The sequence below is a fragment of the Oncorhynchus keta genome, chromosome 37 (genome assembly GCF_023373465.1).
Source record: "Oncorhynchus keta strain PuntledgeMale-10-30-2019 chromosome 37, Oket_V2, whole genome shotgun sequence".
NCBI classification, from domain to species: domain Eukaryota; kingdom Metazoa; phylum Chordata; class Actinopteri; order Salmoniformes; family Salmonidae; genus Oncorhynchus; species Oncorhynchus keta.
This window is the reverse complement of record NC_068457.1, coordinates 16,807,267-16,831,747: the sequence shown is the minus strand read 5'-3', so window position 1 is coordinate 16,831,747 and position 24,481 is coordinate 16,807,267. Positions and strand designations below refer to the sequence as shown.

Here is a 24,481-nt window from a genome sequence, read left to right as displayed (position 1 = left end):
AATGGCTGTCAGCAGACCCACACAGCCCCTGGGCTGTCCACACCACTGCCTGAACCCGACTCTGCTTTGTGTGTGCGTGAGGAGCGACCCGTTGAGCTACCTCATTATCATACAGGGGCGAGACACAAAAGCCCCTTGCGAACGAGGCAGCGTTCCCGTCCCGGGCTGTAGCCCTGTCTGAGCTTCAACAGACTTTCACTTTGGTGTCAGGTTTCTCACTTAGCACCTCGTCAGTTCTACCCGCAAACAAGCAGGTGAAATGCACCACACTTTGGGTCTATTGAACCCAACTCCGTTTTTTATGGTTGATACTCTATTAGGAATTTAGTCGCCTCTTCCGTTGAGACCATTTAGTGCTGACGGAAAACAACTAGTTTTGTGTTGAGTAGTGTTTCTTCAGAGGCCGGTACTGTAGCAGCTGCACTGTGATCAATAGCAGCTGCATTATTGACTGGTCTCTACTCTCACAGCCAGCTCAGCTTTGGCTGGCTTCTCCACTGGCTCAGTGGCTCGCTCAACTCCTTCAGTCTCTTGCTGACTTTGTCACGTGTTGCTCTATATCTGATCAGAGAATGCACTGACATCTACATACTTTACCATGGAGTAAACTACAACCTCTTCCCCCATCTCTTTTCACCTCTGTCTGTTCTTTCTGTTCCACCCCAATCCTCAGTGTGTTCTGGTGGTTGAAGGAAGTCGGGTCAGCAGTGGGTCAGTTGGCTGGTATGTGTAGTAGATACAGTATAGACAGGGTCTGTTAGTGAGGTATGGTCAGTTGGCTGGTATGTGTAGTAGATACAGTACAGACAGGGTCTGTTAGTGAGGTATGGTCAGTTGGCTGGTATGTGTAGTAGATATAGTACAGACAGGGTCTGTTAGTGAGGTAGGGTCAGTTGGCTGGTATGTGTAGTAGATATAGTACAGACAGGGTCTGTTAGTGAGGTAGGGTCAGTTGGCTGGTATGTGTAGTAGATATAGTACAGACAGGGTCTGTTAGTGAGGTAGGGTCAGTTGGCTGGTATGTGTAGTAGATACAGTACAGGGTCTGTTAGTGAGGTAGGGTCAGTTGGCTGGTATGTGAAGTAGATACAGTACAGGGTCTGTTAGTGAGGTAGGGTCAGTTGGCTGGTATGTGAAGTAGATACAGTACAGGGTCTGTTAGTGAGGTAGGGTCAGCAGTGGGTCAGTTGGCTGGTATGTGTAGCAGATACAGCATAGTACAGACTCTGGGCAGTCTTGTGCTGCTGCTCACTCGACCATCTCTCTCTCACCACTGCTCATCTGGTTTGTGTTGAGAAGAGGGGCATCAATATTCGTTCCTGATCTGTATGTTTATGCTTTCTCTTTTGTGTGTGTGTGTTTGTGAGAGACACAGAGACACATTGCTTGCCTAGCCTATACATTGCCTGCCCTAAGGTGGATTAGCTAGTCACCCAACGCCTGTACCCCCCCTCTACCCACCCCCTCTCCCTGCTCAAATGTCATCTTCATCTGACCCCTCCCCCCCCAGGGCGATCAGCCCCCCATTACCAGACAGCTCACCCCCCTTTACACCGCCTTTGATGTGCTGGGCCAACCTTTATTTTAGGAAGGCTATATGCTTTAGCAGTGTGCAGCATAATTACATGGATAGATGGCAGTAACAACATGGATGGATGACCATCCGTTAGCTCACAACAAACTGGCTTGTTCTATCTTATTACCATGTATGATGATGTAATGTGATTTCACCATTCTGTCATTCATCTGGGCAGCTCCACCTCTTGTGGGCGTTATGTTGCCAGGGAATTGTTGAGAAGGATGACTGGGGAAAGAGTGCGATTTGCTTCTGGTTTTACTGGATGAATGTTGAAGAACAGCGGAGAGGGTTTCAGTGATGTTTAGAGAGACTGTGTTGAATGGCCTACTAGCTATTAGTGTGATCTGTCTTCCCCTGGTTGTAGTCTGGAGTGGGGAGGTTGTCTGTGCGCCTACTGCGCTCTAGTCTGAGAGTTGGAGAGAGGCCAGCACATCTGGCCGTGGTTAGGGGCTTTATGGAGTGTCTGGAGCTGCCTGCTCAGTGATAACCCCTTGTTTCAGGTAACCTCTCCAGGGCCACAGTATCAGACCAGGGGCCTCGGGGCCCCTCAGTCAGTCAGCTCCTGCCCTGGCTGCTGTTTCCGGACAGGGCCCATGTAGCTCAGCTCCAGCAGGTTGGGATTGGAGGATGGGGTATGAGGTGAGGTGATTGTTTGTTGTGTGATAGTGGAGAGGGGTTTTGGACTGATATGGGAGAGGGGACTGGCTGGAGCAATGGGGGGGCTCTCCTAAAGCTTTGTTTCACACCGATTGGTTGAGAGATCATCCTCCACTTCCTGTCTTTAGCCTACATTCTTTCCTGCTTTATTTTGTAGTCCACCCCTCCCCATGACCTGAATCTGAGACATGAGAAATCAGTGACAAAAATACATTCACGCCACGAGTAGTGAATTGGCCTACATATCCAACAATGTTACGGTGATTCCTCTTCATTTACTGGCTGAAACCGTCATTTCTTTCAAAGATTGTCACCGAAGCGTCATGCTTAATTAAGGACTGCTTTCTCTGGGCTCACAGAGGAGTGGGGGGCCGCAGGGGGTGAAAACGGAACCTCTCCAATGCACCTGTGACCTTTCACCTCGACCAAAGGCTTGTGTGTCTCGACGGGGACTCGAGTTATAAGTAATGTCACTGATGTTTTTATGGACAGTGGCCCCGGGATCAAAGTTGAGAGGATTATAAATCTAGAGATTAACGACATGAAGGCTTTTGTCTCATCCATAGCTGGAGAGAATAAGCTGCTTGGCTTTTGTCATTAACCCCGCATATTTTCAATTGATTGTGGAATGTTCATTCAAAATAGTCTAGATGGAGATGGTCCAGAGACGTGTGTGTGGTGTGTGTGTGCGTGCATTTATACGCGTCGTGTTCAGATACACAGCTGCTTCTATCATCAAAAACAATACTGCTTTAGCCGTTATCATACACATTGCAGCCCCACAGCAGTGGAAATCCCCATTTTGGTTTCTATCCGGATAATTATTAGCAGCTTTTATCGGTTTTGAGGGGTTTGAGATTGAGGGAGGGTAAGAGACTATTTCTGTCTCTGTTTATGTAAGGAGTGACTGGTGCTGAGAGAGAGAGAGAGAGAGGAGGACTGTGGGAATGTTTGTTCAGCACAGAGATCGTAGCCCCAGTCCATGTCTGTCTGGTTGGATGCTAGTGATTGTTCTGTATCTATGCTAGGCTTAACCAGCCACGTGACGGTACACAGTGGACTGAATCAATGTGATGGTTGTCTATGGAAAGAACTCTGACGGTTGGTCACCTGTAGATTATAGGCCACTATGTACAGAGCTAAGATGGGATTTACTGTAAGAAGGCATGTTTTGCAAGTTCAAGTGGCGCGTACACACACACACACACTTATTAACCTTAACCCAGCTGATCAGTGTATTACTGTTACCCTCAGTTGACCTCGTGATGACTGACCTGCTACCTTTTCTCTTTGTTCTCTTTGTCTCTACAGGGGAGACATGTCAAAACTGGACAGCTGGCAGCCATCAAGGTCATGGACGTCACCGAGGTAAAGAAGTTGAAACTGACTGGAACACCCCGTGTGTGTGTTGTTCAAGGAGGATGTTACATGGCCAGGTCTATTGGTGAAACGATGTAGTCTGAAGCTGAGCTGCAATGACCTTTCACATTTCAAACGGCCCACTATGCCTGTTTATTTGTCTTTCAGATCATCTGACCATTGTCTTATTTGGGCCTCAGATTAAAGGATAAATGGCCTAATGTCAGGTGGCTTTGCAGGGTTATTACAGTGAGATTGACGCAAAGGGCCTTACCCATGGTTGTTGAAAGTGTCTTAGCCTAATCAACAATATAATTAATATACATTTTTATTTCTGTGAGAAAAAATACCTTTAATTGGGAGAGGTACAAGCTCTTGATGCATTTTAGCCTTCGATACACACTATATATACACTATGTATACAAAAGTATGTGGACACAGTGGATTCAGCTATTAGTGTATAAAATAGAGCACGCAGCCATGCAATCTCCATAGACAAACAATTGGCAGTAGATTGGCCATACTGAAGACCTCTGACTTTCAACGTGGCACCAACAAGTCAGTTTGTCGACTTTCTGCCCTGCTGGAGCTGCCCCGGTCAACTGTAAGTGCTGTTATTGTGAGGTGGAAGTGTCTAGGAGCAACAACGGCTCAGCCGCGAAGCAGTAGAGCACACAAGCTCACAGAACGGAAGTGCTGAAGCTCATAAAAATCATCTGTCCTCGGTTGCAACACTCACTACTGAGTTCCAAACTGCCTCTGGAAGCAATGTCAGCACAAGAACTGTTCGTCGGGAGCTTCATGAAATATGTTTCCATGGCCGAGCAGCTGTACACAAGCCTAAGATCACCATGCGCAATGCCAATCGTCGGCTGGAGTGGTGTAAAGCTCGCCGCCATTGGACTCTGGAGCAGTGGAAATGCTTTCTCTGGAGTGATGAATCCCGCTTCACCGTCTTGCAGTCCTACAGACGAATCCGCCAAACCCAGATGCAAGGAGAATGCTACCTGCCCCAATGCATAGTGCTAACTGTAAAGTTTGGTGGAGGAGGAATTATGGTCTGGGCCTGCTTTTCATGGTTTGGTTAGGTCCTTTAGTTCCCGTGAAGGGAAACCTTAACACTACAGCATACAATGACATTCCTGACGATTCTGTGCTTCCAACTTTGTGGCACCAGTTTGGGGGAGGCACTTTCCTGTTTCAGCATGACAATTCCACCTTGCACAAAGCGAGGTTCATAAAGAAATGGTTTGTCGATCGGTGTGGTAGAACTTGACTGGCCTGCACAGAGCCTTGACCTCAACCCCATCGAACACCTTTGGGAGGAATTGGAACGCCGACTGCGAGCCAGGCCTAATCGCCCAACATCAGTGCCCCACCTTACTAATGCTCTTGTGGCTAGTGGTAGGATATGGTTTTGAAGTTAGTAAATCTAGTCCCCGCAGTAATGTTCCAACATCTAGTGGAGGCTGTTATGGCAGAAAAGAGGGGACCAACTTCATATTAACACCCATGATTTTGGAATGAGCTGTTCGCCAAGCATGTAGTGTAGTGATCTTGAAGTGTAGTTAGCCAACTCCTCATTTAGAATATACTAGTCTACATGGAAATTCTTTGAGGTCCTGTCTACATTTCAGGAAGAACTTTGACTTCTCCGTAATCAGCTGCTCGTAAATCTCAGTATAATAAGCAGAGCTCATTACAGCTACAGCCAGCGGGATGTTTTATGGCTAAATTACGTCATTTTGAGGCAGGCAGGCAGGAGGGCAGCCCTTTGCTCTCTCTGTGGCATTCTGCTTTTATCTACTGAAATAGGACCTCCAAGTGAATATGGAACTAGCTGGACCACCCACCCACACACACACACACACACACACACACACCCTAATGACCCCCCAAGGAACTTGTGGTTAGTTTTATGATATAGCCGTTGCAGTATAGACCTACCATGTGGTCCATGTTGTTTAACATGGACAATGTTTAAGAGTAAATGTTAAGTCAAACTCTCAATTCCGTTTCATACCAATGTGGTCATTCTGGTTCTAGACCAGTTTCTCTGTTCTTATGCCCTGACTTGCCCCCTGCCTGCCACTCCCTGCTGACTGTCATGAGTAAGGCTCTGATGTGTTGCCTAACCGTTTCCTGCCATGGGTGTCATAGGGCGTGTCTCACCTGGTTTCCACTAGTTATACCCCAGCCACAAAACCAAAGGCCTATCTTTTAAAATTCATGAAAACAAAACTGAAATTTTTTTGGTCTTAATTTAAGGTTAGGCATAAGGTTAAGGTTATACTTAAAAATTAAGAAGATAAATTGTAGAAATAGGTGGTTTATGACTTTGTCTGTGGTAACTTGTGACGACCCACTCCACCCTCCGCTTACGTGGTCATACACCTGGCCTGATATAGCCTCTCGTCTATGATAGGAGGGATAGATGTAGAGATTTCACCACTATAGGCTATGAATGACTCTGTTGCTTCACCCTGCCAGGTAGAAGAGCACCTGTTATCTCAACAGCAGCTCTCTGTTGTCCTGACAAACTGTTACTGTTGCTGAGAGAGGGAGAGGTGGGCATGGCAGTCCTGGGCTGTACTATTAGCCTGCTCTGCTCTCCCTCTAGGCTACCTGCTGGGGCGGCAGGTAGCCTAGTGGTTAGAGCGTTGGACTAGTAACCGAAAGGTTGCAAAATCGAATCCCCGAGCTGACAAGGTAGTAATCTGTCCCTTTGCTCCCCTTTACCCACTGTTCTCAGGCTGTTATTGAAGATAATAATTTGTTCTTAACAGACTTGCCTAGTTAAATAAAGGTGAAATAAATATGCCCGGCCATGCTGTGTATTGTTTTACCCTTTGACCTACATGGTGCTGCGTTAACCGCTTGAATGATGATGGCAATGATCATTGAATGATCATTTCTGTCTAAATAGAAAATGACATAACCAAAAGTGAACCCCCCTAGTTTTTGTCCCAGTGATTGTCAGGAATGCTGAGCCAGCCGCCTGTTCACAAACAGCTGCAGGAAACATGGGAAAGAGGGAGGGCTAGAGGAGGAGCAAATGAGAGCGAGTGCAGCAATAAGGCTGCCTGCACAGCCAACACTGTGCAGGCACTGGAAGGGTCTGGTGGAAGAAAACTGTGCGTGTACCTACGTGCATCTTTAAACGCACCACCGCTGTCACAGTAACTGCATCGCTCTTCACTAATGTCCCCATGGTTCAGACTCCTCCTTTCCACCAGGGCTTTCTGTAAGACGAGGGGTTTAACACTCGCTGTGTGTCAGTTACTGTCACTGTTAATCATTGTCAAGTTGTTGCAACGGAAGAGATTAAGCTACTGGTGGGGTGACCTTTTTGTTGTCTTCCTCGCGGTTTTCATGTGAGGTGGGGGAGGGAGGATGTTTTTGTGTGGGTGTATGTGTCTTGGATGTGTAAAACCCCAGTGATTTGAGGGGGGTGTGTGGGGATATGGGTATCACATTGAAATCATGTTCTTCTGCTGAAAAGCCTGATTTAAAATGCATATCTCTTGTAATTGGAAATAAATGTGGGCTCTAATGGAATTCCAGTTGTTTAGCTAAGGGGATTTGATTTATACATGGACAGTTGTATAAGGGATGTGACAAATGAAATACATTTTAGTGTTTAAATAAAATCTGTTTTCTGTAAAAACAATATGAAAATGAATACAATTCCAAGTCAATTAACAATGCTGCCCTGCTATTGCCAGCAATGGTTTGGGTCTCCCTTTCCAGATGGTTAAGCATTGCACCTGTACTTCAATTCCACCTTGCAAAGTTTGCGTTTCCTTCTCATTTAACTTCTCAAAGTATTGCCATACAGGGCTTTGCTTGCCTTTCTCTGCCATTTTTCCAACCAACGATGACGTAATGTTGGATAATCGACTCCAAAATAATTGATTCCTTGGACACCTTGCACGTCGACTGCCATGTCAAGATTGACTCCGAAGATTCAGTATTTTTTAGAATTGAGACTGATTAGTTGCCGTGATTCTGAGAAGACGAACACTCGCATCTTTCATAGTGAGGGATGGAGAGAGAGGAGTGGGGCACATTGTAGGTAGGTCAGACACCAGGCAGACAGTCAGAACCGTGCACGAGGCCTATCTATCGGCAATCAAAAGCAGTGTCTCACAATGGAATGCTGTACACACTCGCATCATTAGAGAAGAGAACGAGCAGGGGAGCCATGGAGAGGGCGGAGGGGGCAGGCAGAACCGTGCTCATACGTCTTGGTCATCTGTCTCTCGCAATGTCTCGTCTTCCTTGATTCGCAAATTCACCAAAGTAGCCTAAAGTTCGCCTCTTCCTCTCTGGTTTTAATTAAATTACACAACTTTCCCCAGGCCTCTATAGCCTATTGTCTAGTTATGCCATAAGATGGAAAATAATATATAACTGCACTGTGATTTTTAAATTTTGTGGAAGGCAAATGTTTCTGTTTGGGATTTTTCTTTAATGTTAAGGATCTCAATTTAGTTGAAACATTTTAATGTTTAAATGTTCACAGCCTTAATACAGATAGTATAATGGATTCTATCTTCCATGGACCCCCTCCACACACACACACACACACACACACACACACACACACAATGAGATACACACATCATTAATACCCAAACAAAGAAGTCGTTAGAGGAGTGTGTACTGCGTAGCCGAGATGTCACATTGCTTAGGGGCCGTGGATGAATGAGGGTTTAATTCCCCCCTACAAAGGCACTTATCAACCCCCGCCAGACTTGACCTTTGTGGAATGTGGGAAATGATTGACTAGTATCCATCTGTAACCATCCACACACGATAGTTGTTTTCCTAAGACGTCGTCCTCCCCCGGCCTTCTCTCTTTATCTAATGACTAATGGTGTCTTGTGTGTTTGTAGGACGAGGAGGAGGAAATCAAACTGGAGATCAATATGCTCAAGAAGTACTCCCATCACAGGAACATTGCCACATACTACGGTGCTTTTATCAAGAAGAGTCCCCCGGGGCATGATGACCAACTGTGGGTGAGTATCTAGCCTGCGTGTTTCCCAATGGCTGAATAATCAGAACTGGTATATCTGCAGCAGGAATCAGACCATAAGTCTTCTACTGTTTTGACTCTCATATAGCCTTAGAAGTGCTTATGTAGGCGTCTGACTGAGAATTGTGTGTGTCCTGTAGCTGGTGATGGAGTTCTGTGGAGCGGGCTCCATCACAGACCTGGTGAAGAACACTAAAGGAAACCAGCTCAAGGAGGACTGGATCGCCTACATCTCCAGAGAAATCCTCCGGGTGAGCCTGTCCTCCAGCCCCCTCCATCCCCTCTTTCCTTCTATCTTTAGTCTCCTTGTTCATTGTGTGTAAATATAAAGGTGACAAGTTTTTACTCTCCGCTACTTCAAAGCTCTGGTCTTAGACATGTGGTCTCATCTCTACACACCTCCCTCTCCTCCTCCTCTTCTTCAGGGACTGGCCCACCTGCACGCCCACCATGTCATCCACCGTGACATCAAGGGACAGAACGTCCTGCTCACAGAGAACGCAGAGGTCAAGCTTGGTGAGTGACAATATGTTTTGTACGTTACGGACAACAACCCTGATTAATCTGAACCCTATAGCTCCAAAATCACAGCCATTTTAGCCAGTCACCTAGTCTAGATGTTTACTACAATGCAGTTGTATATAACTAGTTTTAACTTCTGATTGGTTGTCTTGCAGTGGACTTTGGCGTGAGCGCCCAGTTGGACCGGACGGTGGGGAGGAGGAATACATTCATCGGGACTCCCTATTGGATGGCGCCCGAGGTCATCGCCTGTGACGAGAACCCTGAGGCCACCTACGACTACAGAGTAAGACTCTCGCCCTCTTCCACACAGTACTGTGACGTTTTAGCCTTGATTTGAACCTGCCACTTATGTCCTCCTTGACATCTGTAGCTACTGGTAACTTAAGCTACTGCTACATTGTGGGCTAGAATGCACGAGTCTGCCTGGTAGAGTATGTTGCTCTTCAGTGTCTGATGTAGTGAGTGTGTGTGTGTGTGTTGCTATGTCTGATGCCTCTCTCACTGTGTCTCTCCTCTTCCAGAGTGACTTGTGGTCAACTGGAATCACTGCCATCGAAATGGCCGAAGGAGCTCCTCGTAAGTACCTGCCCTTGTTCTTTTGCTTTTCTCCCTGTCATGTTTTTACTGATTCCCTCTGGTGTGTGTGTGTGTGTGTTCACTTTTAGCTCTGTGCGATATGCATCCGATGCGAGCACTCTTCCTCATCCCAAGGAACCCTCCCCCACGACTCAAGTCCAAGAAGTGGTAAGTTACCAAGATTCTGTCAGCTGGGTTTAGAGGTCTCCTCGCTCTCCTCCCTCGTCCTCCTCTCTGAACAGCTGTGGCACATGGGAGGAAGGCCTGTTGGCTCACTGCGAGACTCCTCAGCCCTCGTTCCGGGGGGAAACTCAACCCTCAGACTTTCCTCTGGCACCGGTGCATTTACGATTATGGCCGCTTTTCTTCTGAGATGGGTTTTTCTCAGAATATTCATTGTATATAAGTTATGAAAGGCTCACTGGATTTCTGTCTAAATGTATAAAACAGGTTCTTCCTATTTCAGACTTGTAGCTTCTCAGGCTCTTTTGACGGTTAGTTTAGTTTGTCTGTCATTTGTTGTCTTGTCAGTGGGTTGTAGAAGATGGATTTATTTTACGTCAGACAACAAGCCCCCCAGGCTACATGATTACTGGTGGTGATTACTGGTGGTAATACGACTATCTCATTAGCGGCCTCATCTGTCTTGACCCTTCCTCTTTCAGGTCTAAGAAGTTTTGCAGCTTCATCGAGGGCTCCCTGGTGAAGAACTACAACCAGCGCCCCCCCACCGAGCAGCTGCTCAAGCACCCCTTCATCAGGGACCAGCCCAACGAGAGGCAGGTCCGCATCCAGCTCAAAGACCACATCGACCGCACCAAGAAGAAGAGGGGGGAGAAAGGTGAGTCTGCCTCTCTACCTGTTTAATCACAGAGTCTTAAAGTAACACTGTGAACATGATGACGGTGCCCTATTAGTGTAAGAGCTGTTTGAAAAGACCGCCAGAAATTTGTGCCTGTTTTGGTGGGATGGAGCTGTTGCCTACCTGGTGAAATCACCAGGTGGTGAATTAGTTAATAGGCCAATGAGAGAGTTCCAAACCTCTCTGCCAAGAAGAGCACATTTTCCCCACTCAGACCATTCCCAGATACTTCTAGCAAATGTATTGCTTGAGAAATTTGTCTTTGATAAGAAGCTGTTTTTGTGTCTTTGTTTTCAATTAAAATGGTCAAAATCACAATAAGGTACTTAATTGTTACCCATAAATGATTTGATATTGAGATAAAAACCTCTGTATTGGGCATTTTGTGTGTTTTACACTGAATAGGCCATGTTTCTACGTCTTGTCACACTATCCACGTATTATTTTTCAGACGAGACTGAATATGAGTACAGCGGGAGTGAGGAGGAAGAGGAGGATGCTGGAGAGCAAGAGGGAGAGCCTAGGTAATGTCTTAGTGTTACACATTGATGTACACAGTTAATTTTGCAATTCGCAATATAGCGGGATATCTCTGCTCACCTGTCACCAGTGTAGCAAACACCTACCTGGAAACGCTCCACCCATCTGACACAGAAACTAACGATTCCCTTGAACACTAACTCACTGTTCCCTTGAACACTAACTCACTGTTCCCTTGAACCAACTCATTAACTAACTCACTGTTCCCTTGAACCAACTCATGAACTAACTCACTGTTCCCTTGAACCAACTCATGAACTAACTCACTGTTCCCTTGAACCAACTCATGAACTAACTCACTGTTCCCTTGAACCAACTCATGAACTAACTCACTGTTCCCTTGAACCAACTCATGAACTAACTCACTGTTCCCTTGAACCAACTCATTAACTAACTCACTGTTCCCTTGAACCAACTCATGAACTAACTCACTGTTCCCTTGAACCAACTCATGAACTAACTCACTGTTCCCTTGAACCAACTCATGAACTAACTCACTGTTCCCTTGAACCAACTCATGAACTAACTCACTGTTCCCTTGAACCAACTCATGAACTAACTCACTGTTCCCTTGAACCAACTCATGAACTAACTCACTGTTCCCTTGAACCAACTCATGAACTAACTCACTGTTCCCTTGAACCAACTCATGAACTAACTCACTGTTCCCTTGAACCAACTCATGAACTAACTCACTGTTCCCTTGAACCAACTCATGAACTAACTCACTGTTCCCTTGAACCAACTCATGAACTAACTCACTGTTCCCTTGAACCAACTCATGAACTAACTCACTGTTCCCTTGAACCAACTCATGAACTAACTCACTGTTCCCTTGAACCAACTCATGAACTAACTCACTGTTCCCTTGAACCAACTCATGAACTAACTCACTGTTCCCTTGAACCAACTCATGAACTAACTCACTGTTCCCTTGAACCAACTCATGAACTAACTCACTGTTCCCTTGAACCAACTCATGAACTAACTCACTGTTCCCTTGAACCAACTCATGAACTAACTCACTGTTCCCTTGAACCAACTCATGAACTAACTCACTGTTCCCTTGAACCAACTCATGAACTAACTCACTGTTCCCTTGAACTAACTCACTGTTCCCTTGAACCAACTCATTAACTAACTCACTGTTCCCTTGAACCAACTCATGAACTAACTCACTGTTCCCTTGAACCAACTCATGAACTAACTCACTGTTCCCTTGAACTAACTCACTGTTCCCTTGAACTAACTCACTGTTCCCTTGAACTAACTCACTGTTCCCTTGAACCAACTCATGAACTAACACACTGTTCCCTTGAACCAACTCATGAACTAACACACTGTTCCCTTGAACCAACTCATGAACTAACTCACTGTTCCCTTGAACCAACTCATGAACTAACTCACTGTTCCCTTGAACCAACTCATGAACTAACACACTGTTCCCTTGAACTAACTCACTGTTCCCTTGAACCAACTCATGAACTAACACACTGTTCCCTTGAACCAACTCATGAACTAACACACTGTTCCCTTGAACCAACTCATGAACTAACACACTGTTCCCTTGAACCAACTCATGAACTAACTCACTGTTCGCTTGAACGAACACACTGTTCCCTTGAACCAACTCATGAACTAACTCACTGTTCCCTTGAACTAACTCACTGTTCCCTTGAACGAACACACTGTTCCCTTGAATTAACTCATGAACTAACTCACTGTTCCCTTGAACTAACTCACTGTTCCCTTGAACCAACTCATGAACTAACTCACTGTTCCCTTGAACTAACACACTGTTCCCTTGAATTAACTCATGAACTAACACACTGTTCCCTTGAATTAACTCATGAACTAACTCACTGTTCCCTTGAACTAACACACTGTTCCCTTGAATTAACTCATGAACTAACACACTGTTCCCTTGAATTAACTCATGAACTAACACACTGTTCCCTTGAATTAACTCATGAACTAACTCACTGTTCCCTTGAACTAACACACTGTTCCCTTGAATTAACTCATGAACTAACACACTGTTCCCTTGAATTAACTCATGAACTAACACACTGTTCCCTTGAATTAACTCACGAACTAACTCACTGTTCCCTTGAACTAAATCACTATTCCCTCGTTTCCTCTCGTCCACCCTGCAGCTCCATAGTGAACATGCCGGGTGAGTCGACGCTTCGTAAGGACTTCATCCGGCTGCAGCAGGAGAACAAGGAGCGCTCGGAAGCGCTGCGCCGACAGCAGCTCCTGCAGGAACAGCAGCTCCGTGAGCAGGAGGAGTACAAGCGCCAACTACTGGCCGAGAGGCAGAAACGCATTGAGCAACAGAAGGAGCAGAGGAGGCGGCTGGAGGAGGTAGAGTTAATAAACATTGATTCATGGATTTTAAAGTAAAACTTGTATGTAGAATTTAGGGTGCGAGTACAGTGCGAGGGTGCTGCATGCTCTGAATAACTCGATTGGTTAGTTCTGCTGTCTGTGAAGAAATGGGCGGGGTGTAGGTTGATCCTGCAGCCACGATTGGACAGAGTGAAACTGTGATCACCCCATAGAGGGTCGAACTTGGATAGCCCACAATGACGCAGCCCATGCTGTCACAGAAGACTGCCATTACAAGGATAAAAGGTGTCCTATATTTTTAGATCAATAGACAGCTGCTCCTCACTTGATCAATTCACCAAAGCCTGTATTTGACTTCCCATCCTCTCTTGTTTTCCTCAAATCATTCAGATCACTGCTACTATGGACAATCATTGCCATAGTAGCAGTGACATCTCATAATATCTTTGAACAGGGAATCCCAACTAGAATTTCAGCTCTCCCTGTGTGTCGTATCCCTGAGGTTCTCTCTCTGTTGCCCCCTCCTGGTGCCTCACAGCAACAGCGACGCGAGCGCGAGATGAGGAGGCAGCAGGAGCGTGAGCAGCGCCGCCGCGAGCAGGAGGAGAAGAGGCGCATGGAGGAGATGGAACGACGGCGGAAAGAGGACGATGAGCGCCGGAGGGCGGAGGAGGAGAAGAGGAGGAGCGACCGTGAGCAGGTAGGTCTTTTAAATGACAAGAAGCACTCAACTGCCCAGCATGTAGGCCAATTATTGCCACTTCCTGTATTTCATCCAATCATTGCGGCTGTTGTTTGATTGACAGGAGTACATTCGTCGGCAGCTGGAGGAGGAGCAGAGGCACCTGGAGATCCTGCAGCAGCAGCTGCTCCATGAACAGGCCATGCTCCTGGTAAGAAACCTGCATCCTACCACTCTTACTCTCCAGGGGCGCGTTCAGGAGGGCGTAATGTTACAGAACGTTGAGAAATTGGTGACGTGGGACACCCATGAGTCTTTGTAAAGTAGAACAGGGAATGGTGTCTGGAGCTGTATTCTATTACATTTGTATTGACAACGTTGTAAATGTTGCACCCCACTGAGAAAGCCCCTGTTTTCAGGACTGGATCGCACATTTAGGATCAAGCTCTTTTCTAGAACATAGATAGAAATCAAGGCAAGGTGTTATGGCTATATTGTATGAATTATGGTTGACGTTAGCTGTTGTATAGATTAGTCATTCGGAAATACCCTACAGGAAGATCCTATGTTTCTCTGCCAGTGTCTCTGGTTACATTTACATCCTGAGGAAATGAGTTGAGATTGTATTTATTTATGTGTGTATATGAAGTCACCTTTTATGTTTCTTTATTGCTCAGCATTCACCATTCTGTCTTGCTTCCCATAAATTGAACCATTCCACACTATTCACCCACAATCCTCAACTTTGGTTCTATTACTCGCTAAAGAAGGTTGTAACATTTATTTGTGAGTAATGAAATGAAAGAATCTGCATTTGAAGGAAGACATTATTTAACATGTTTGTAGGCTTGAATTTATCAAGCTAGCTTCATCTTTATAGAACTAAGCTGAATCGGTCTTCAAGTGCCTCATTTAATTCAATTCACCCCCTGAGGTAGCATTAGCTTACACATGCCATTAGCTACTTTCCCCCATGTCTAATATGCCTCAACTCAGCCGCGCACTCTGCATCAGGAGTTCAAGTGGCGTGAGCTGGAGGAGCAGCGGAAGGCAGAGCGTCTCCACAAGCGTCTGCAGCAGGAGCAGGCCTATCTGCTGTCCCTCCAGCACGACAATAAACCACCGCAGCCCTGCGAAAAGACTGAAGACCCCAAGAGAATGTCCCCTGACAGTACTAACAAAGCCCCTCAGACAACGTCCCCAGGCCCCGTGGGCGATAGAGCCCCAGCTCCACAACCCCACGTCCTCAATAATTCTAATGCTATTGCTTCACGGAGAACGTCCTGCGATAACACTAGGTCCCCACATGCCCATTTCCTGGACAGTGTTACTGCTAACGCCCCACGGAGAATGTCCTCGGATACCACAAAGTCCCCACAAACCATGTCCTGCGATAACACTACCAAGGTCCCTCAGAAACTGTCCCCAAACAGTGTTGATAAAGACTCAGAAAAGACCCCCTCTGACAATAGCGATGCCCGAGCCACCCAGTCCACAGACGTTACTAAACCCTCACAGACCAGGGGCCTAGACTGCCCCAAGTCCCCACAGACAGACCGCTCGGAGGCTAGCGACGCTCTCAGTGATCCTCAGCCAATCAGAGAGGTGAACCCCAACACGACATCACTTCCTCCTGCTGCCTGCTGCTACTTCTATTCTAGCTGCCTGCTTCCCTCTCCACACAGCGTGTTATGTTAGCCCTGGTGGTGTGAGCTGGCGCTATGGTTGTCTTTTTTCTTTCAGTTATCGTCTTAAAATAGTGTTTAATACCTCACACAGTCCAATGTAGCACTGCGTTTAATGTATGCGACACAAAATGGCCTATAACGTTACCGTACTAGGATAACGTTGTTGTCTGTTTTTAAATGATTAGTGAATAGACTTCTCAGCCAACCATTTTGTTTGAGGAGCGAGGACAGTCAGAGAAAAGAAAGCCAGTCGCTCACAACCACCGCCTCTCTAAAACTGTACTGCTTCACTTCTGGCTCTAGTCTTTGCTTGACTATCTGATGCTTCTCTACTAAAACGTCTTGAGGATGACGTGTCTGAATCTTGAGAGGACTGAGCAAGAAAAATACTAAGTATAGACTGAAGTGCTGCAAGCTGGATCTCTGTCAACATCATTTTGCATTCAGGACCAAATGGTTTGCTTACGCAGAACACGGTACATTTTCTCTTGCCATGCGTCAGCTATAATTAATTTCATGAAAATGCATCTATTTTTCCTTCATGCATTCACAGTTGAGTTGCCATACCTGAATGTAACACATATTTAAATCAATGGGCTTGAATTGATAAAGGGACCCAGCAAAGGCGGTGATGAGTTGAAGCTGTCAGTACTTCACATATTCTTGTGAATTACCAGTTGTATTGCTGTCTACTGCAGTGGTGAAAACGAAGTAGTCAGGTGTTCCTGCTCTTGTCGTCCTCTCGCATACCTACTAAATAAGTGTGATGGTTTGTAATGCGGCTGTGCCTTGTACTGTTCAGGTAAGTGACTGGAGAGGATGTCATGCATGTGGTCAGCTCAGGCCCACACTAACATATGTGTGCTGCTGGATCCCAGAGATAGACTGTGTGTGCTGCTGGGTCCCAGAGAGAGACTGTGTGTGCTGCTGGGTCCCAGAGAGAGACTGTGTGTGCTGCTGGGTCCCAGAGAGAGACTGTGTGTGCTGCTGGGTCCCAGAGAGAGACTGTGTGTGCTGCTGGGTCCCAGAGAGAGACTGTGTGTGCTGCTGGGTCCCAGAGAGAGACTGTTCTCTGGTGTGAGTCCCCTGGAGGTGTAAGATATCATTAACAAGACTGTCTGAGGTGGGCTCATGTGCATGTCAGCGGACTTTCCCTCCCTGTCGATAACAAGGCGTCGGCTTCAGTGTTGACTCTTCCTCGTTCTCCTAGTCTTTGTCCTTGTGTGTTTTGTCATTGAGTTAATGCCTCAACCTTGACCCCACTGATCCTCACTGACCCTGTCTGTCTGTCCTGCACTCCCAGGCCGACGAGCGCTTCCGAAAGAACATTCAGGGCTCCCCCCAGACCGCCCCACCCACCAAGCAGCCCCCTGTGCCCCCCCGCTCTGAACCCTTCTCTAACGGCAGCTCCTCCTCCGAGTCTGTCCCGCCTGCCATGCACCGGCCCATGGAACCACAGGTAAACCCCTCATCCTTCCCTCCCTTCTCTCGATCTACCGCTCTCCATACAGTAGGTTATCTGACAGCAAGGCATTGGTGCCACGAGTTGTCCATTCTAGCACCCACACATATAATTCAATGTCTATTTCTGTGGATGAGCTAGTCGAGGTCCCAATTAGAGGTCGACCGATTAATCGGAATGGCCAATTAATTGGGGCCGATTTCAAGTTTTCATAACAATCGGAAATCAGTATTTTTGGCAACCGATTTGGCAGATATATTTTTATATATATATATATTTTTTAAGGATTATTTTTTAATCTTTATTTAACTGATTATTATCTTTATTTAACTAGGCAAGTCAGTTAAGAACAGTTTCTTAATTTCAATGACGGCCTAGGAACGGTGGGTTAACTGCCTCGTTCAGTGGCAGAACGACAGATTTGTACCTTGTCAGCTCAGGGGATTCAATCTTGCAACCTTAGTTAACTAGTCCAACGCTCTAACCACCTGATTACATTGCACTCCATGAGGAGACAGCCTGGTTGCGCGAATGCAGTAAGCCAAGGTAAGTTGCTAGCTAGCAGTAAACTTATCTTATAAAAAACAATCAATCATAATCACTAGTTAACTACACATGGTTGATGATATTACTGGTTTATCTGGCGTGTCCTGCGTTCCATATAGTCGATGTGGTGCTGTCGTTGCTCCAATGTGTACCTAACCAGAAACATCAATGCCTTTCTTAAAATCAATACACAGAAGTATATATTTTTAAACCTGCATATTTCGCTAAAAGAAATCCAGGTTAGCAGGCAATATTAACCAGGTGAAATTGTGTCACTTCTCTTGCGTTCATTGCACGCAGTCAGTGTATATGCAACAGTTTGGGCTGCCTAATTTGCCAGAATTTTACCTAATTTAGACATAACAGTGAAGGTTGTGCAATGTAACCAGAATATTTAGGCTTATGGATGCCACCCGTATGGTTCCGTATTTCACTTAAATAATAAACGTCTCGTTTCCGGATTTGACCATATTAATGACCAAAGGCTCATATTTCTGTGTGTTATTATGTTATAATTAAGTCTATGATTTGATGGAGCAGTCTGACTGAGCGATGTTAGGCAGCAGCAGGCTGGTAAGCATTCATTCAAGTAGCACTTTTGTGCGTTTTCCAGCAGCTGTTTATGACTTCAAGCATATCAACTCCCGAGATTAGGCTGGTGTAACCGATGTGAAATGGCTAGCTAGTTAGCGGGGTGCGCGCTAATATCGTTTGTAATGTCACTCGCTCTGAGACTTGGAGTAGTTGTTCCCCTTGCTCTGCATGGGTAATGCTGCTTCGAGGGTGGCTGTTGTCGATGTGTTCCTGGTTCGAGCCCAGGTAGGGGCGAGGGACTGAAGCTATACTGTTACACTGGCAATACTAAAGTGCCTATAAGAACATCCAATAGTCAAAGGTATATGGAATACAAATGGTATATAGAGAAATATTCCTATAATAACTACAAGCTAAAACTTCTTACCTGGGAATATTGAAGACTCGTGTTAAAAGGAACCACCAGCTTTCATATGTTCTGAGCAAGGAACTGAAACGTTAGCTTTCTTACATGGCACATATTGCACTTTTACTTTCTTCTCCAAGACTTTGTTTTTGCAAACCAAATTGAACATGATTCATTATTTATTTGAGGCTAAATTGATTTTATTGATGTATTATATTAAGTTAAAATAAGTGTTCATTCAGTATTGTTGTAATTGTCATTATTACAAATAAACAAAATGAAAAAATTGTCCGATTTTTAATCGGTATCGGCTTTTTTTGGGTTTTTTTTTCGGAGTTGAAAAATCATAATCGGCCGACCTCTAGTCCCAATAGAATGACATGCTCCATCATGTCAGTAGATCTACTCATATCTGTTATGATGTTATAGTGGGATTTCTGGGACCTTCCACTAATTGACCTGAGCAAAAGCTTGTCCCTTCAGTGGTGTGATAAACCTTACCCAGGATGCCAGAGGAGGCTGCATGTGATTGGCTGCTTGGTTCCCCTTCACTCATCTCCTTGCCCCTCTCACTGTGCCATTCAACTATCTGTTGTCCTGTTATTTGTCTTCACTGTAAATGTTTTTGTGTGTGAACCTGTTTGACTGTTTCTGTTGTCGCTTCTGTTGTCTCGGACTGCATGACGTATGTGCAATGCATGTCTATTATATGCATATGTTACATGTATATGCATATGTTTTCAGCCATGTCCTTCATCTCTGTGCCTTCACTCTGTGGTTTGACCTTCTCCCCCCTACCTCCCCCCTGTTCTCTCCCCTCTGTGTGTCTGTCTGTCTGGAAGGTCCAGTGGTCCCACCTGGCCGCTCTTAAGAGCAGCAGCGCCGCCCCGCCCCCCGTCGTGTCTCGCTCCCATTCCTTCAGTGAACCCGCAGTTCCTAGTTTTGCACATCTCCATCTGCGCTCCCAGGAGCCCCACAACCACCACCATCACCCCTCTGCTGCTGCACGCACTGACCCCCAGCCCCCCGCCTCGGGCCCCAGCGACGAGGTGCCCCCCAGGGTAAGAAAGGACAGCCCAGGGGACCCCCTTTTCCAGCCCCCATCCGTGGTCCCCTCAGAGGGGCAAGATGGCAATGTCTACAGCCTCTCTGGGTGTCCCATCCGACAGCAGTGGGATTACACTGTGGGCTTTTGCCTTCACCATTATAAGGCTATGTTCCACAGCATAGTGTAGAGCTACAATAAGGTAGATTAGACTAGTAGTCTGGTTCACTAGTATAATCAGTGACTGATAGCTATCTTGACAAATATTTCCTGGTTGTAGCTGCAATTGTCCCAGTGTACAGTACTGGAGTCCCTATAGTAATTAGCTTTACTCAGTGCTGTGCTTCCACTGGCTAACGACACACCATATGGTCCTGCATGGCTTCATGAGTTGTTCCTCTTCTAGTACTTCACCGTGTACATCCTGCATGTCCATCATATTCACTCTGTTCACTAATGTAACGGAGGGCCGACCAAAACCATTACCTAGACCAGTGTTTCCCAAAACTCGGTCCTGCCCACACCCAAACCACATTTCTTTTTTGTCCCAGCACTGCACAGTTGAATCAAATAGTCAAAGCTTGATGATGAGTTGGTTATTTGAATCAGCTGTGTAGTGCTTGGACAAAACTCAAAACGTGCTCCTAGTAGTTTGGGAAACTGAGTTTATTACCAATATCCATGTCTTGTCTGTAGATGACTAAAATGATCCAGCGATCAATTTGTAGTTGATGGGTAGAATGCACATTTGGGAAGAGGGATTGGGGCTATGCAGCGGTGCCAGGCCCTGCTGTGTGGTGGTGGTAGTTTATGCTCCTGTAGCCAGGCGTGTGAGGGCGTCCGTCTTGTCTACCACAGGTTCCAGTGAGGACAACGTCCAGGTCCCCTGTGTTGTCACGCAGAGACTCTCCTCTCCAGGCCTCTGCCCCGCCTAGCAACCAGGCAGTACAGCGGAACGCCGGCAGGTAGGTGGTCAACTCTTTGTGGTGTTGGAAAGAGTTAAATTGTTTGCGGGGTGGGTATGGGGAAGTGTGTGTTTTCAATCCCCTGTGTTGCTTGTCTTCCAGTAATGCGGAGCCACGTCTGCTGTGGGACCGAGTGGAGAAGCTGGTTCCCAGGCCCGGCAGTGGCAGCTCCTCTGGCTCCTCCAGCTCCCAGGCCGGCTCAGGGGAGAGGTTCAGAGCACGCTGTGAGTAACACACACACAGCATACGGGATGTACAATACTGCATTTAGTATCTTGTAGGTCTTCCACTGATGTTGGTTTACCATCCTCTCCTCCAGCATCGTCTAAGTCTGAGGGCTCCCCACTGCAACGCCCCGACAACGCTGCCAAGAAGCCTGACGACAAGAAGGACTTTGCCCGACCCAACCGGCCAGCCGTAAGAACCTCTCTTATGACTGTATCCACATACTGCTGTAGTAGTGGTCCCTGCATCTGGCTGTAAACCAGGCCAGCACTGCAGCCTGCTACAGTAACAGTGTGGTGGTGTTTCTATGACTGACCATCCCGTTGTCTTATCTCTTGGTGTTCCCTATGGGCCATGACACGACAACCTGTGGAATCCCATTACTCCAACCATGTGATTATGGGGGAGTTGTATAGGGTGACGTGGTAAGCACGCGTGCATAAGAATATGTCATGCTCTGATGCTTATTTCCACTGCATGGGCCACCATGTATGCTAAAACGTTTCAGATGAGGGCTATCCTGTGAAGCTCAGGGCCCAATTCCATCGCGCTTCCATTTGCCTCCCACTCATTGGTCCTCCTCTCCTTGGCTGACACGTGATTGGCTGACGATGCACCTCTGACCCGCCCCTCTCCCCGCTGTCGTCTTTCCTCCTGCTGTCTTCTTCTTGCCTCCTGCCTGCGCCATCCCAATCCAGTTGCTCTTCACCTGGCACATCACATGTTACTGTTTTCAGCAGTTTTGGCTCTTAACTGAGGTTAATGTTATGGCCTTAATGTATGGGGAATGATGCTCCCCTCCTCGACCCAGTTCAAACCTTTGACAATGCATCCTCCCCCTGTAAAACTAGTAGTCAGTAATCTGACATGGTTTGAATCAGTGACAACCTTTTGGAAAGGGAGTATTGAAAATATTCAGAGCCTTATTTGACCTCTAGGACCTGACGGCCCTGGCCAAAGAGCTGCGGGCGGTGGAGGATGTGCGTCCTCCCAACAAGGTGACAGACTACTCCTCCTCCAGCGAGGAGTCAGGCACCACCGACGAAGACGATGATGAAGAAGTGGACCAGGACGCAGCAGACGAGTCCACCTCGGGAGCAGAGGATACCAGGGCCGGGTACGTAACAACCCTGACCTCTGACCTGGGCCCGTATTCACAAAGCGTCTTAGTCTGCAATCAGGTTTCCCCACGTCCTTGTAATCTCATTCATTATGATCTGAAAGGCAAAACTGATCCCAGATCAGCACACTGACACTTTATGATCTCAAGGCCTTAGTGATACTGCCCTAAAGAAAGGCTTTCAGATGAAAAGTTGATCAGATAATATATACTATATAGCATAGAAAGACTTGTATGAGGTGAGTCATTTGGCTCATTGAAAAGTGCTAAATAAGTCCCATGTATTATTAATAATTGGAGTTTGAATATGAGACGTACTGTTTCCACCAGGAGAGGTCTGAGTAACGGAGAGACTGCATCCCTGAAGACCTTACTGGCCCACGACGACTCCGAGAACGACCTCACCACACCCTCCAAGGATGGCACCTTGGTCATCAGACAGGTAGGACTGCAGAAGACCCTCTGGTTGTTATCATGTCCTCTCCCCCCCACTTCCACCCCTGGTTTCAGTTGTCATCTTGTTTGATTACCTATGTTGAGTCTTTGTTTGCTGGTAAAGCACACTGTCATGTACAGTTACTAGTGGAAAACAACGAGATACAAGTTGAGGTTGTTCTTGGTTACAGAGCGCGGGCGACAAAAAGCGCCCGGCGGTCAATGTCTCTTCATCCTCCTCCGGTCCCAGTGTGGCTCACGGTCAAGCCGTTCAAGCACATCCTCCTCCTCCCGGTCCCGGTAACAGTCACCAGGAGAAAAACGGCTTTGCCGGCCGCATTCACCTGCTGCCAGACCTTATTCAGCAGAGCCACCACTCCCCCACCTCCGCCTCCTCCACCTCTTCTTCCATCTCCATCTCCCCCTCCTCCAGCCATGTCAGCCCAGCCATGTCCCCCCAGACCCCCCTGGACAAGCTCACTGCCATCGAGGTATGTCCCCTGTCCCTTAAGCTGGCTACTCTGGTTGTTCAGTCTACTCTGTCCCCTGTTGGCTGGCTACTGGTTATTGTCTACTCTGTCCCCTGTTGGCTGGCTACTCTGGTTATTCAGTCTACCCTGTCCCTTATTGGCTGGCTACTCTGGTTATTGTCTACCCTGTCCCTTATTGGCTGGCTACTCTGGTTATTGTCTACCCTGTCCCTTAAACTGGCTACTCTGATTATTGTCTACCCTGTCCCTTAAGCTGGTTATTGTCTACTCTGTCCCCTGTTGGCTGGCTACTCTGGTTATTGTCTACTCTGTCCCCTGTTGGCTGGCTACTCTGGTTATTGTCTACTCTGTCCCCTGTTGGCTGGCTACTCTGGTTATTCAGTCTACCCTGTCCCTTATTGGCTGGCTACTCTGGTTATTGTCTACTCTGTCCCCTGTTGGCTGGCTACTTTGGTTATTGTCTACTCTGTCCCCTGTTGGCTGGCTACTCTGGTTATTGTCTACTCTGTCCCCTGTTGGCTGGCTACTCTGGTTATTCAGTCAACCCTGTCCCTTAAGCTGGCTACTCTGGTTATTGTCTACTCTGTCCCTTAAACTGGCTACTCTGGTTAGTTTCTACTCTGCCCCTTAAGCTGGCTACTCTGGTTAGTTTCTACTCTGCCCCTTAAGCTGGCTACTCTGGTTATTCAGTCTACCCTGTCCCTTAAACTGGCTACTCTGGTTATTCAGTCTACCCTGTCCCTTAAGCTGGCTAGTCTGGTTATTCAGTCTACCCTGTCCCTTAAGCTGGCTACTCTGGTTATTGTCTACTCTGTCCCTTAAACTGGCTACTCTGGTTAGTTTCTACTCTGCCCCTTAAGCTGGCTACTCTGGTTATTCAGTCTACCCTGTCCCTTAAACTGGCTAGTCTGGTTATTCAGTCTACCCTGTCCCTTAAGCTGGCTAGTCTGGTTATTCAGTCTACCCTGTCCCTTAAGCTGGCTAGTCTGGTTATTCAGTCTACCCTGTCCCTTAAGCTGGCTAGTCTGGTTATTCAGTCTACCCTGTCCCTTAAGCTGGCTAGTCTGGTTATTCAGTCTACCCTGTCCCTTAAGCTGGCTAGTCTGGTTATTCAGTCTACCCTGTCCCTTAAGCTGGCTAGTCTGGTTATTCAGTCTACCCTGTCCCCTGTTGGCTGACTGACTGAACTGATGAATGATCTCTGGGCTGCTTCACCTTCTGAATATTACTCATAGCACTGCCTCTAACACTAGCGCCACCTAGTGTGGGACCTTAGCAATGAGCAAGCGGCTTTACAAGTCTAGAGAGCGTTGGTCAAACACTTTGCCCAGGTGCAAGCTGGGAGGTGAAGTCTATGTAGTCCATCTTGTCAGGGGTTAAGAGGTTGTGGA

At 46.8% G+C, this 24,481-nt stretch overlaps 1 protein-coding gene across 7 annotated transcripts in view; it reads left to right on the top strand.

Moving 5' to 3' along the window:
• LOC118376579 (mitogen-activated protein kinase kinase kinase kinase 4-like) overlaps positions 1-24,481 on the top strand; it is a 57,744-nt gene that overhangs the window by 23,434 nt on the left and 9,829 nt on the right. For 2 of the 7 annotated variants that reach the window (XM_052499268.1, XM_052499269.1), the window contains 21 exons: positions 3,548-3,604; positions 8,494-8,619; positions 8,777-8,887; positions 9,062-9,152; positions 9,314-9,444; positions 9,683-9,737; positions 9,827-9,905; positions 10,403-10,578; positions 11,051-11,123; positions 13,296-13,506; positions 14,030-14,191; positions 14,298-14,384; positions 15,188-15,778; positions 17,165-17,320; positions 19,652-19,870; positions 20,713-20,819; positions 20,922-21,043; positions 21,139-21,236; positions 21,983-22,161; positions 22,495-22,606; positions 22,791-23,090. In XM_052499268.1, the coding sequence (XP_052355228.1) occupies positions 3,548-3,604; positions 8,494-8,619; positions 8,777-8,887; positions 9,062-9,152; positions 9,314-9,444; positions 9,683-9,737; positions 9,827-9,905; positions 10,403-10,578; positions 11,051-11,123; positions 13,296-13,506; positions 14,030-14,191; positions 14,298-14,384; positions 15,188-15,778; positions 17,165-17,320; positions 19,652-19,870; positions 20,713-20,819; positions 20,922-21,043; positions 21,139-21,236; positions 21,983-22,161; positions 22,495-22,606; positions 22,791-23,090 (3,243 nt within the window). The remainder of the gene's footprint in view (positions 1-3,547; positions 3,605-8,493; positions 8,620-8,776; positions 8,888-9,061; positions 9,153-9,313; positions 9,445-9,682; positions 9,738-9,826; positions 9,906-10,402; positions 10,579-11,050; positions 11,124-13,295; positions 13,507-14,029; positions 14,192-14,297; positions 14,385-15,187; positions 15,779-17,164; positions 17,321-19,651; positions 19,871-20,712; positions 20,820-20,921; positions 21,044-21,138; positions 21,237-21,982; positions 22,162-22,494; positions 22,607-22,790; positions 23,091-24,481) is intronic. The other 5 variants (XM_052499272.1, XM_052499271.1, XM_052499270.1 and 2 more) reach the window with 4 other exon arrangements.